Raw genomic sequence first — 14,931 nt, forward strand, 5'->3', positions numbered from 1 at the left:
TGCGGTTGTGTGGTTAGGCAGTTTGGTAGGTAGTAAGGATTAGTATTTTTTTTTAATATTTACAAAAACGCTTCAAATGGAAGGAGGGATACAATACATAACGATTAGTTGTTAGTAATTTGTGAAATAATTTTTTTTCTTTTTATTTGATTATGATGAGATTGTTAGTGATTTTGGCTTGTCTTTGCTGGTCTTAATTGTTTGTGTAACAAACTTTTAAAAAACTGTTTTCCTTTTTTGCATTATTCCAATGAAACATGGATGGGCACTAAGTAGAAATCAGTACTTATTTGTTAAAAAATGTAACAGACTTACTTCAACAACTTGAGCTTAATGATATCACAGTAATGAGAGCCTGAAGAAGTTCTTTTTGCCAATGTGGCGAACGTATACTGCAATTGTGCTGTAAGGACTTTTCGTTTCTACCCAAGTCGAATATTTTGTCCGTTAAATTTTCAAAGACATACAATAAGGTCGTAGGCGGGTGTATTATGCGCTTTGTTTTAATGTTTGTTTGTTTGTTTGTTTGTTTGTTTATTGAGTGTAACACCAGCACAACAAGATTATATCTTATATGTTAATGTGCTGATTCGCAATAGAGTATATAAAATAATGATTATTCTTTTTAAAAGGATATTAACTAATCTTAACATTTTAAATTATAGTAGTAAATATTAAGGACATTTAAAGAAAAATAATTCGTAGTTCATTTAAAAAATTTAAATAGCTCATTTTTGAATGAAGTTGCATTGCTTATGCTCTGTATGTTGGGAGGTAGGTTGTTCCAGAGACGCGTACTATGTACAATGTACTGTCGTTCAGAGGTTTGTGTGGCAAATCGTGGTTGAATGAGTTTTAGGCCACGGTTGGATCTGGCGAATTTCAGATGTTTGTGTAGGTATTCAGGTTCTTTTGTGTAGATTACCTTGTGCAGAAGAAGTAGACATCTGACATTCAGTAAGTTTGAAAAAGTTAAGTTAAATATTTGGTATGTAAATTGTGATATACGAGCTTGTCGACTTTTGTTAAACACATATCTTGCAATATCATTGTAAGCAACATTAAGCTTTCTACTGGTGTCTGCATCACAATTCGCAAATATCTCGCATCCATATAACAATGTGGGAATTAAATAACTTTTTGCAAGTAACATTCGGATGTGAAAAGGAGTTGACAAGCGAACAGTCCATAAATTTCGCAGCATCCCACGTACTTTGCCAACTGTTGCATTAATGTGATTTGTCCACGTTAGGGTTGAATTAAAAGTCAATCCTAAATTTGTGGCTACTTGTACAAGATTCACTACAGAGTTACCAATCTTCACAACGAGATCATCAGTTATTGTCACATTTCTTTTACTTATCAGAATCAGTTTGGTTTTGGATGGATTTAAACATAATGCATTATTAACAGCCCAACAATGTATTAAGTCTAAATCAATATTTATGTTAGACACACAGGTTTGGATATCTTTCAGTTTGCAGTATGTGTAAAGTTGGACATCGTCAGCATACATTTGGATTTTAGATGTTGCAGGCACATCAGGCAGATCATTTATATACATGGAAAATAAAAGAGGGCCAAGGATAGAACCTTGAGGTACTCCTTTAAGGACATTCAGAGAGTTAGACCAACTATTGTTATAAAAAACAGACTGCGATCTTTGCGTCAAATATGATGATATCAGCTTGCAAGACGTCTCGGAGAAATTAAATAATTTCATAAGTTTTAGGACAAGAATATTATGGTTTACAGTGTCAAAGGCCTTACTGTGATCCAAAAGAAGGAGAAAGGATATCATTCCGTTATCCATACTTTGACGAAAGTTTTCAATTACATCAATCAGAACAGTGGTACAACTTCTTTTCTTTCTAAATCCAGATTGCCAGTTAGATAACAAATTTTCAGATTTCAGAAAATGCTCAATTTGGTTAGCCATTATGCGTTCCAGTGCTTTAGACAGGTATGGTAAAATGGCGATGGGACGGTACTCATTTTTTGATTTGCGAATAGGTACAATTTTTGCATGTTTCCATTCAAGCGGAAAAGTGGATTTAGTTAGAACAGTGTTAAATATATATGTTAAATATGGCAGAATCTTTGGCACAATTATTTTAATAAATCGTGGATTTATTTCATCAGTTCCGATCGCATTAGATTTAATGGACAGAATGCTGTGTAGAACCTCAGTTTCATTTACACAGCGAAAGGAAAAAGGATTTTCAACAGCTACCATGCACATATTTTCATATATATTTTCAGTAGGATAGACAGTGTTTATTGAAACAAAATTCTCATTTAGTTCATTTATGTTCAAGTTGGGTTCCAGCTGAGTATTGCGTTTTTCACCAACGCCAATTTTTCGTATCTCATTCCATTTAGAGCGACTATTAACAGCATTCTGAAATTTATTATGAAAATACAATGTCTTTGCCTCAGTTATACACTTTCCAACAGCTCTTCTAGCATTTTTAAAATGTTCATGTAGTTGTGAGGTTCTAAAACGTTTCCAACGTCTATATGAAAAGTTTCTTTCATCAATCAAAGTTTTTATTCGCTGGTTAAACCAAGGTGGTTGTGAATATTTAATTGTTATTGTTTTCTCTGGAACACATCGATTGTATATTGAACAGATATGATTTTGAACAAATGATATTTGTTCATCCACTGAGTCAAAGTGATAAATTGAGTCCCACGGTACTTCATCAGTAAGGTGATTCAGTAAATTGTAGTTTATTTTCTTAAAATCGCGGTAGGTAATTCTGTTGTCTTGATAGGTCATGACGTAGTTATATGTTAGAAACAGTAGGTCATGTTTAGAAAAACCAGGTGCAGCAAGTTGGTCATAAAACAAAACATTTGCAACATTGTTAACAAAAAATATATCCAGAATGCTGGATGAATGACTCGTAAAATGGGTGGGCACAGAAGTGTTAGTTGGTACTAAGCCCAACAGCTCCATCGAACTGGAAAAATGAGATTCAGACAATATATTGCTATTAAAGTCACCAGCTATAGCTATATTGTTGTAAGAAAACGAGATTGTTTCGATACAAGATAGGAGCATGTCATATGGTATATTGTTGTGGGGCCTGTAAACACAGCCAATCAGCATCTTGTCATTTGCTATAAGAGAGGAATTTACTAATTTTGTTGTTACGTTTGCTACGCCTTCGTATATGTGCCTAAGACCCTATTAAGCATCTAGTGATGTCCGTTCGATCGTCTCTTGAGATCCTGTTAGCAATTCATTTAAGTGACAAAATTAGTGATATAGGTCGTGGAGAAGAAATTGGCTTTCTCCGTTCAGAATTTGATTATTTTCTTAATGCTCTATAAGTCCTATTTTACTGTAATTTGCTATGTTCAAGGAACTACAATATATGATCCTTACTATTCAGAATGAGATACAGTATAGATAGGTCTCTAAGTAGATATAGTCCCCATCGAAACTAATTCGATAATATGGCTCTCTCAGCCCTTCAAAGTCTAAATGATTGCCCGACTTTAATAGAATTTGATATAAAGTCGATTAAGCACTCTACATCCGTCTGATTCCCGGATATGGGCGGGTTATGGACGATACACTCTGCCAGAATTTGCTGTCCATTTCTGAATGGGGTCGAATGAATCGAGTGGATTTTTATGCACGGAAGACTCAGTACTGCTTGTTGTCAAAACAAACGATTCGCTGACCCATTACGATCATCTTTGTCTATCAACGGTGTAAATGTTGAGCAATCAGCTCTTGACGTTCTGGGTATGCAAATACAAAGTGATGGGCTAAACATGTATTTGAAGTGTCGAAAGAAGCATTCAAGTGTTTAGGCTACCTTAAACGGTGTAATAATTACTTCACTCCGTCTGATCTTCTTAACATCTACACCACTTTAATAAGACCGAAAATGGAGTACAAGTCACAGTATGGGCTGGAGCTTCAAAATCATCCCTGGAGCTACTGGACCGTGTACAGAGGAGAGCGATGGCGTTGATTGGCCTCCCTTCATCATCGTCGGAATGTGGGTTGCTTGGCGCTGTTCTATAGGTACTTTCATGGCGTGTGTTCGTCTGATATTCGTCTTCTTATTCCTGATGTAAGGATGTATGTCAGGGATACTAGACATTCCAGGAACTCACACCCTTTTGTAATTGATTGGCCAGCGGACAGCACTATGCATTATAGAGAGAATTCTTATTTCGCCCGAACCGTTCGTATGTGGAATCGACATCCGGCTAATTTTTTCCCACCCACTTTGACATCCAAAGATTTAAGACAAATGTCAATAAGCACTACATCCTTTCCTCCCCCCTCAAATTCCTAATTTCCTCTCGCCAACGCAATGCACTGCATTCATAGGGGACATCTCCTACGCCTGGGGTTAAGCGAGAAAATGTTATTCCATTTGGCGTGATACTAATCATACCATACTATACACATGTATGTATCTCCGACAACGTCCTACCCGTCCGTCCGAAATAAGAGGTTCTTAAGTTCCAAACCACACCGAGTCCACGGGTAAGGATCTGATACGATCTCAGCTCATGAAGCGTGAATACTCTCCAACTGTGAAGATACATGACACGACTGTGGTTTGTCCAGCATCTCAAAAGGGGTTGGCAATCCGCCATAGGGCTACGAAGCGATCGGAAGCTTAAGGCTTTGTTCTCAAAAGCCCGTGTGCACTGGAGGCTGCCCCTGTGTTAAGTATGGGGTACCCGCAAGGTTAGAACAACTCAATGGGCAAAAAAGCGAAGAAAATTAATCTTCAAATTCAACTAGGTTCTTGTTTATCTGACTCTGTTACTCAAAGTGGTAATCAAACTTCAGCGTTAGCCTATATCGGTCCCTTGCAGTCCTGTATTGTACTCGAACTGCATTTAGGTCAGAATGTTGACTGTTATCTTTCTTACTTTCGTGGGAATCTTTATTATGTCAGATATATCTCGGTTCTGAAGCCTCTAAATAGATGTCAAGTCGGCTGGATGGTTAAGTCAGACCGGCATATACCCAAAAGTCCTCCAACAACCACACTAAATACGGTTGAAAGAACCCTGTTAGACCAATTTGGTTGCAATTTGTCATGGAAAATATATTTTTGGTTTTTGCTACGCATTCTGTTCTGGACGGTGTCGGAATGCTATGTACTTTGTAAATTTAGACTGCTCCGGGTAGCTTGTGTTCTTCTTCTATAGTTTGTCAATCCGTTATTTGCCTGGGTTTATAATGTTCTATTGGCTATTCAGTTCTCCGTAATCTCGACATTGAGGAGTGTTCTTTCTTCTTGATAACCGGTCTAGTCTTGAATATTCTTAACCCAAGAGGGTTTCTTCTACCTTCTCTCAGGAAAACCCAGCCTTTCCTTTGAGAAATTTTTGTTGTGTACTAAATATGCTATTTTCCGGACTTTGATTGTTTTAATTAGTTGTAGGTCTACATTTATTCTTCTAATAACTTCGTTGTTAGTTACTCCATCTGTCTATATTTCAAAAGGAATTTCGTCGGAGTCTTCTACCTGTCACTGTTAACTTCCTTGGTTTTTGGTTCCAACTATTCTACATTTCATAAACCTAGGAGCACATCTGGACCTCCGGAAAAGTGTTCAATTATATCTAGTTTTACAATTTTCAAGAATATTTTAGAGACATACAACAGTTGTATTATGGGTCTTTTGAACCCCGAATATTTCATTCACTTCTACACAAAGCGAAGGGGCAATTAACAACTGAAGTTTAATTTTTTGGCACACATTCGACTTAGTTTTTATTAGTTGGTCTACCTATTCTCTTCGTTGATTGATTAGTTTTTATATCCTATCATATCGATTAGCATCTCAATGCTTTCTCTGCCGACACTCAGTAGCTTTGGTTTGTTTCATTTCGAATAATGCTGTTAAAAGGAAAACAGTTTCACCAATACTTGTTACCATAGCTTGGAAGTTGGTTAGTGAAAAATTTTGATATCTTTACAAACAATTTTGGTATTGATCTAAACTACAATCGATAAATGTCCAATATAATCGATTATGTGATTCATGTTAGATTTTTTTGGGATTTTTGTTATAGTAATATCGTTGTGCTAAATACTTTTGTTCGTTTGATTGTGTGTGTGTTTGTGTGGTTATGAAGTCCAGGGTTAAAAGAAACTCAAGGTGAAACTCAAGTGTAAGAAAGAAACTGAAAATAAAATCGAAAATACATCGAGCATACTTATATAATCTGTACTTCTTTATCATTCGTCGTTTGAAGCGTCGCCAAAGATGGGCAATGTATTTGACAATTTCAGCATAGCAAGTGGCCGGTTCCGAGTTATTTGTGCTGGAGGCCAGTGTAGAGGTGGAGGTGTAGCGTGCCCGCTCCTGCCGCATGCGTTCCATTTCTCGCTTCTTAGTCTCACTAAACTGGGTGGCAATAACAACGAGGCACAGATTGATCATGAAAAAGGAACCGATCTGAAAGTAGAAGAAACAAGAAAGACATTTTTCAAATATTTCCATATTACAAAAACGTTTTTCCCCCATTGGAATTAAATGCTTTCATTGAGTAATGGTTTGCGGGTTGGCGTTGGTTAACCCTTTGAACTAATGAGGACATATTCATATTTTATGGTTTCCATTGTATGTAGGCATACGCCAGTTCCCTAGTGCTTCTTTGCGGCAAGCAATTCAGTCGTCTTTATTTCACATAATCCCTTAAGTGTTGCGGTTGTATTCTACGTCTTTCTTGTGTACGCCAAGCCTTTGTCTGTTTTACAGCGTTCCAGGCGATTTACTCAATTCAGCGTTGAAGTTTACAATATTCTTTCCACTTGGAGATTTTAGAACTTTTTCATTTGCAAATGTATATGCCACGGCCTGCCAAGGGGAATGTGCCGGGATGTATGTGTGTGTGTGTGTGTCTATAAGCCACCAGGTTTCTGCACATACATACGTACTTTTATGAAGTTTGCAAGATTTGGTGGTTTCCAGCCCCACCATCAGCATTCAAATCACATACATTTGGTAACGTTTGCTTTGCAACGAAACTTAAACGGAAATGGAAAAACTTTTCCTTTTGCTGCTCTTGTCTTCCAAAGCCTGCATACACATACAAATGAGGATATCTGCTTGTACACTCACACCCACACAAACACACTTACCAAAACCCGTACTTTTGCTAAATCGAATGGGTCGTTGAAAAGCATCTGCTGCTTCCATATTCAATTTGATATTCGAATTCAATGATTGCTTTGCTTTGGCTTTGTAAAATAATGGAGTGCGCCTTTGTTAGTCATTCGTTCAACAAGTCACCTGCCATTGTGGGTGCGTGTTTTTTGTATCCTCCATTATCAGCGAGAATTTTCATTTTGGTATAGCACAGACAATAAAAATGAAATGAAGCGTATTCCATTCATATTCTTGCTTAATGTATTGACATAGGTGAAACGTTTTGTTCTCATTCTCGTCTTCTCTTTTACTTTTGTGGATCTAAAATGAAATGAATAATTCATACTTACGACAATTAGTAGTACGAAATATATCCAGTCCCAAAAACTGTGAGCATCTTGTACATAGTACATAATATCAGTCCATCCTTCTAGGGATATGACCTAAAAATAAAAGTGATTGAAGTAGATGATGTTATGTACATGTTTTGGGAAAATAAAGCGTAGGAAAAGTTGATGGGGTAGCGCTTTTATTTTAATGAACTTAAAATTTATTTAATAATTTAATTTTATTTTCTAGATTAGTCACAGCCCAGTTTTTGATGCAAAAAAGAATTATATACAAGCATAACGATTTACAATCATTTTAAGTTATATGTTGATAGTTGCTCCTGTTTCATACGTCCATTAAATTCATCCATCACTTTTCATTACCAGTCAAATGAATTTAAAGATAGACAGCATTGCATCTTTCGTTATAAAACTTCAGGCGAAAAAATTCTACTGAATAAAAAATAATTGTTTTTCTGGGCTTAAGCAGGTTTGACTTGTTCTATCACACGACTCGTCCTGTCACTCAATTTAGGAGAAGGCCTATGTATGACATCTATATGTCTATTTTATCTAATCTTAGCAGATTTAGTCAGTTTATTCGTCTGTTCCTCAAAACTTTTTAATTTTCATCCGAGCGTCTAGTTCGAAACTAAATTTTCAGTGTTTAGCCATTTAGGCTTGGAATTCTATAAATCTTCTGTCTGTCTGCATCCTTAACTAATTCATCTCCCCAAAAAGACCGCATTTTTTTCTCTAAGAAGGCCTAACATATCCCTAGAGTCATATTATCAACTCTGAAACGATTCAGTATTTCTTTAAGGTGTTTCCTTGACTGTCCTTCAACGCACGATTTTGAGTGTCCCAAACTGCTATGTATTCTATAAATCTGCTCTCTTCCTATCTCACAAGTTTATAGCCTCCACCACCGCACATTGTACTGAAAGCTTTTCGTAATCCGAATATAGTCCTAAACCTGCCTCAACATACTTGTCAGAATGTTTACTGTTTTAGGCTTTTAGTTCCATCGCTGTCATTTGATAAATTCATTAATAATGGTTCCCAAGAAGGGAACTCGCCCCTCTTTATAGATTTCTAGAAATATTGGCGAATAAGCCAGACCTTACCCTGGTTAAAAGTTCCCAAAAGGTTCCAGATAAATCTTAAGTTTTATCTGATTTGGCTGCAATTTGGTATCTGACATACACTTGAGTAAAGGCACCAACATCACCGCATTTCTCATAAGAAGGCCTATTATATCCCTAGAGTTATTTTTACCGAATCAGAAGATTTTCAGCATTTCTTTAATGTGTTTCCTTGACTGTCCTTCAATGCACGATTTTGAGTGTCCCAAACTGCTGTGTTCTAAAAATTCTCGGTTTTCCTATCTCATCAATTTATCGCCTCTACCACCGCACATTGTACTGCGAGCTTTTTGTAATCTTTTATTAACTACTTGCCGATTATAGTCCTCAACCGGCCCCAAATTACTTATCAGAATGTTGACTGTTTAGGGCTTTTCGTTCCATCGCTGCCATTTGATAAATTCAGTCATAATGGGTGATATAACTTGTATTCTCGCCCCTATTTATAGATTTCCAGACATATTGGCCAGGCCAAACCCTGGTTAAAGTTCCCAATATGGTCCAGATAAATGTCAAGTTTTATATGATTTGGCTGCAACTTGGTATCTGACATACACTATGGGAAATTTGGACTGTGTTCCCCTTCGTCTTCAGGTGCTTAAGGCCTAATTTTTTAATTTTAATTTTTTAAGATTTGTCTGAACTAGTCATAGCTTTTTCTTAAGCCTTTTTGATTAGGTCATAGAGGTAGGAGCTTGAAGACATCTTCCATAGAATATTAGAAACGATTTTCTTTATAAACAGAAATCGTCCAAAGAATTTGGCAAATATAATCCATGGTGGTAGACATATAAGATTTGGCCCAGACGACCTTAACACGTTTTCATTTTCTTTTTAATCACAATATCAAAAACCCCATGTGTTCGTAGGTCACTTCAAGCTACAACATTTTCGTGGACCACCCTTTGTAATGAAAACAAGAATTCAGAAATGATATGTCATAAACTTTACACGGTATAGTCCGCTTTGTGATTGTCAGATAATATCTTGAAATTTTAACATACATTTTGTACTTACCAAAAATATGGCCACCCATGCCATACCGATATTGTCAAACGATATGGTACCTTGAAATGGATTTAAACCCATTTGTGTACAGTGTGAGTAGTATTGATTCCAATTGACACAGGATGTATTGGTGGGTAGATTTTCCTGCATGGGCACCGCTTCCTCTGCAAGATCATAAACCCAATTAAAACTGTTTCAAAACTATAGAAAAATAAATTGAATGTTACACCCACCGGTACATATCATGGGCCCATTGCGGTATGGTGGTAAATCTGAACACAAATGCATGCCAGAATCTTCGGGTTTCGAGCATATATAATCCTGTTCCTTGGAAAACTCATAGTAGTATGACACACTTTTGTTTTTGTTTGCGGTAGATGATGGCATTTATGTTAGCATTATTGGGGTTTTCGAAAAGTTTATGTTTTTGTGTAAAGATTTTTTTTGTTTGTTTTGTGTGTGATGATTAAAGAAAGGAATGAAAGGAAGAAAGACACAATACTTGATATAAGTTCTTAGGCTCCACAACCAATTTTAAGATTTTATTAAATTATCATATCGAGTTTAAACGTTTCGTTTAATTATTTTATTTTCCTTTGGAAATGTTATCTAGGGAATTTTGTTTAGAGACAGAGATAGAGAGAGAGAAAAAAATTAGGTGAAGTGAAGGTCTAATAGGGTAGAAGTTATGAAATAATTTTTAAGGGGAAAATTATGCAAAATGCACACACATACACATGAAATACACACTCGTGAAATAGTGGAAGTAGGCTTGGAGAGAGTACCATAGACAGTAGAGATAGGAGTGAGAAAAGAGATTAGGTGGAGGGCGGGTGGGCGGGCGGTTGGTAGTGGTGAGAGTTGACTTTAATGTCTGCTTCACAGGGTTGCAGCACTCACACATGCTGACAAATGCATGTTTGTCTATACAAAAACAAGAGGGCGGGGAAAGCGTAACCTACATAACAGTGCAGAAGACATCCTTAACAGGAGGAGCTCCCTCTTTATTTCTAATGTATTTATCATTAGCGTTATTAGTTTTATGATAGGGTGTTTTAAGGGCTTTTCATTAGACACTACATTTAGAGCGGCTTCATGTCCCTCTCCAGGCTTATGTGGACCTTTGCCACAATTCCTGACTATAAACTAAGACTATCCGGTTATTTGATTCTTTGGATTCGTATGAAGTTCAAAGGTTCATATCTGATGAACTCTGATGATTAACTAGCGTAGGCTCTACACCAGGGCAGGGCAGTTGCAATAAGTACCTTCGCAATAGAAACTGGTGGTTTTTTCTGTAAGACAAGATGACAAGACGAGACAAAAGGAACGCCTGCTTCTCAAACAGCGTTCTGCTTCTGGTCTCGTCTTATTTTATATCCGCAAAAGAAGAAGTAGAACAAGTATGAAAACAAATCAAATGTGGAACATTTGCTCTTTGTCTTGTTTCAGGATAAAAAAGAAGAACATAAAAAGCAGTCGAATAGAAAACAAAGAGACCAAAAGAGATTTATACCATAGTTTACAAACATATGTAGGTATGTGACGTGACGACTACACCAAAATTACAAAAACTTTTACAAATGAACGGATACTACGGATAAAACACAGATAGGGAAGCAAAATACTAGAAATCAAATAAAATGTGTTAGAATAAAGATCTTACGAAGAAGAAGTAGAAGAAAAAACAACATGTCTTTACAATTATTCTTCATCTCCAGATGAAACAAATCTCTACGTAAGGCACAATAGGTCGTTTACATACATATACACACTGACACTACGACACCCAAATTCACCCAACTGTGTGTGTTCAATGCTATATCCTAACCAATTAATCTTCTAAGGAAGTGTGGAACTGTGGCACTGTGGCTCTTGTGAGCTTGGCTGTGGTGGTGGTGCTGTGTGTGGGTGGCTGGGTGTGTTTGTTGCTTGCTTGCTTCTGTGTGTGGCTGGCTATACGATATGTGAATATGTGGTCTTGTGTCTGTTTGTTAGTTTTTTTTTTGTTTGTTTGGTTTTCTACTCATTATAGCTTTTGTCTAGTGGCGGATGGGAGATGATGAAAAAGGATTCTCAAAACGAAAACAAATTTATAGTAAACAAGTACTCAAACCGAAAATGAACGTAAACAAGTTTATAGAAAAACAAGGAACTAAAATTGTTGTAGTGGTGGTATTGGTTCTAGTTTTTTTAGTTTTATATCAGGGAACTCCATGATGGCGCGCCGTATACCCCATGTTATTTTTTGTGACAACAATCTTTATTGATTTCAACTAATAAAATAAGCCTAAGCCAATACATGATATCTAAAATCTTAAAATGTTAGTTTTAGTTAAGTGTTATGTACATTTTGTTGAAATTTGTAGTTTTTGTTTTGTTTTTGCTTTTAACACACTAAAACACAATGTGTTCTGTAGCCCTGTTGAACGAGGGAGTGGGTGTAGATAGATTTTTGTATTGGTTTCTGTTGTTAAATTGTGATTGAAATTTCTTTTATGAAATGAGTGGCTGCTGCTAAACAAATAAATTTTTCAATTTACAGTTTGGTTGTAAATTGATATTAAATGTAAATAAGAGTGACATATTGTGGGCTTTTGCACAATGCTTTTGAAGATATGGCTGTAGCGTAGTTTGCTTTGTCGGGCATGTAGTAGGCTGTTTAAACGGCAAAAAGTAAAGGTTAATCAGGTTTTATAGTCAGTTTTTTTGCAAACAGATACCTTACTTTAACCTTTGCATGTATTCGTCCTTCTTTACATATCCATAAGATACACTTGATTTACCAAAAAGGTGCTATTACACTTTCTGTATTCACAAGACTTTCTTTATGTACATCAAATACGAATAGAGCAAACTCTAAGCGACATGTATTCTAATCAGCCGGGCAATGAAATGCTCCAACGTCTCGTCATCTCCCCCATATGCTATCACTTGCCGATCCGATTTTACAAAAGTGGGCTAGTAGTAGAGCTAACAAAATACCTATGACACTATCGGTATCGATACTATCGTCAGTTATTTTTTTCTGCAAAAACCGGCTGCCATGGGATTGAAGTCATATCAGTTTTGCAGGGATACCAAACTCAGACATGGCCTGAAATGCCTTTGAAAAATAGGGCTGTCGAAGGCGAGTTTGTAGTCAACAAAAAGATGGTAGGTGTTGATTTGTCCTTCTCGGGTCTTTTCCAGGATTTGGCGTAAGGTAAATATCAGGTCAATAGTGGCTTTACCAGGTCTAAAGCCATACTGATATAATTATAATCTTTCACAAAGTATTTTCGAGAACATATTGTATTGTATCCCTTTCTTGTGTACGGAACATAGTATGCTGAGGTTCCAATCATCGGGTATGCGTCCTTCAAGCCAAAATGCGCTAAAAAGCTGATACATACGCCTTTTCAATATGTCGCCTTCGGTCTTAAACACTTCAGCCGTGGACCTCGTTTTACCTAGGTGGTACACATTCTATACCATCATCAGGGATTGGTTCTGCGGTATACTTATGGTGATAGTGTTCTACCCATATCCTCAGCACCCTTTCTGTGTCAGTTAACAGATTACCTTGTTTGTCTCTGGAGCATTAAATGGAGCATTAAATTCAGTGCATCAGATGGTGTCGTCCTCAGTGCGGCTGTGATACACAAACAAGCCATCCCTTGGATCCGGTTAAGTACTGACCAGTAGGTGGACTATTGAAGCGCCGTCCATCAGACCACAACACCATATAGCGTTATTGGCCTGACAACTGCAGTATATACCCAATGCATGACACGCGTTCTAAACTAAGGCTGGCAAAATATCGATGGCACTATCGATACTCTCGATATTTAATTTTTTGACTGAATATCGATTGATATTTTTCTGATGGATACTGACGCAAAAGTTAAATTTTTTTCAAAAATGAACAGAAATTAGCAATCCGTCACTGAATGTGTTCTGTAAGATGCATTGCGCATATAGAGGGCGCAATTTTCCTCCATTTGTAAAAATGAACAGAAATTAGCAATCTTTCACTGAATTTATCCTTTTAGATACATTGCGCCTATAGAGGGCGCAATTCTCATCCGATTAGACTAACATTTTGTACAATGATTTCTCTCATGACTTCCAAGTGACTTTATTAACCTTGGTTTTATTTGGTCTGTGCATTGGTTTTGCTCTTTTATAAATCTATATCATGGTTTTTACTTCTCATTTTCCTTTGAGATATAGTTGATGGGAAATTAACGATAGTATCGATACCATCGATATTTGTTATTAACACTATCGAAAATATCGAATGTTGCGATTATCGATAATTTGCCAGATCTAGTCTAAACCCCAACTTTTGCCTACGGCTCTCTTGCAGGTGTATAGGGCAAAAGTTGCCTTACTTGCCCTTTGGAGTTTGATTTGAAGTTCAATTTCCTGTCCACCAAAACACCCAGGTATTTTGCGCTTTCTGTAAATGGAATATACTCTCCTCCCAAGGAGACAGTTTCCACTGGAAAAAACTATTGTACTTCTGTCTTCCACAGATTTATTCCTAGACCACGTTCGGTAGCCCACTTCCCTGTTGCACATAGAGCTTCCTGAAGTATATCTCTTAGAGTGCTGGGAAACTTTCCTCTAATGAAGGCAAGTAAAATGTGAATGCGTTTTAAAAGCGAATGGTAACAATCTGTTCTCTGTTGTACAACTTTCAGAGTTGTTATCTTTGAAAATACATATGACATTACCAATCGTGTGCTGGTAATGCAAATGTGTTTTACGTGAAAACACCAATGACGATTTTGAAGTAGAAGCTTCCAAGATTGTAAAGATACTAAAGGAGAGGTGAAAGTTGTTTTCAATGTCAGTGTTGTTCTCTTGGTTTACATGGAGACACCAATGACGATTTTGAAGAAGAAGGTTCCAAGATTGTAAAGATACTAAAGGAGAAGTGATAGTTGTTTTCAAAGTCAGTATTGTTCTCAAACTAGTGAATTGCGTTAGCAGTAAACATGACAAACTTAATAAATTTATGTTCGCAGCTATCATGGTCGTAGAGACACTGATGTTGCAGAACGCCTATTGACTTTCAATCATTAATATTTAACAATTTTTTTTAACAAAATTTCCTTTTTCTTATTTTTCGTTTACAGAGTTATCAATCAAGGTAAGTCGTAATCCTCTTGTTGCTATTTTTTTTAAACTTATTTTTATACAGCTACCACTGAAAAGATTTAAAAAAGATTTGATCTAATTTCAATCACTTTACTTTTCCACTCTGAAATTCCATTTGAATTTTGATTATTCCCTAAATCATGTTGAGTTCCGTGTGCT

The 14,931-nt window shown here is 36.6% G+C and overlaps 1 protein-coding gene across 5 annotated transcripts in view; it reads right to left on the reverse strand.

The window, feature by feature from the left end:
* Positions 1 to 14,931, reverse strand: part of LOC106085736 (voltage-dependent T-type calcium channel subunit alpha-1G) — a 194,727-nt gene that overhangs the window by 31,948 nt on the left and 147,848 nt on the right. For 3 of the 5 annotated variants that reach the window (XM_059368129.1, XM_059368131.1, XM_059368130.1), the window contains exons 5-9: positions 10,893 to 10,919; positions 9,858 to 9,979; positions 9,634 to 9,788; positions 7,493 to 7,585; positions 6,208 to 6,449 (exon numbers count right to left, since the gene is read on the reverse strand). In XM_059368129.1, the coding sequence (XP_059224112.1) occupies positions 6,208 to 6,449; positions 7,493 to 7,585; positions 9,634 to 9,788; positions 9,858 to 9,979; positions 10,893 to 10,919 (639 nt within the window). The remainder of the gene's footprint in view (positions 1 to 6,207; positions 6,450 to 7,492; positions 7,586 to 9,633; positions 9,789 to 9,857; positions 9,980 to 10,892; positions 10,920 to 14,931) is intronic. The other 2 variants (XM_059368128.1, XM_059368132.1) reach the window with 2 other exon arrangements.

This window comes from Stomoxys calcitrans, chromosome 4, assembly GCF_963082655.1.
Source record: "Stomoxys calcitrans chromosome 4, idStoCalc2.1, whole genome shotgun sequence".
Taxonomy (NCBI): Eukaryota; Metazoa; Arthropoda; class Insecta; order Diptera; family Muscidae; genus Stomoxys; species Stomoxys calcitrans.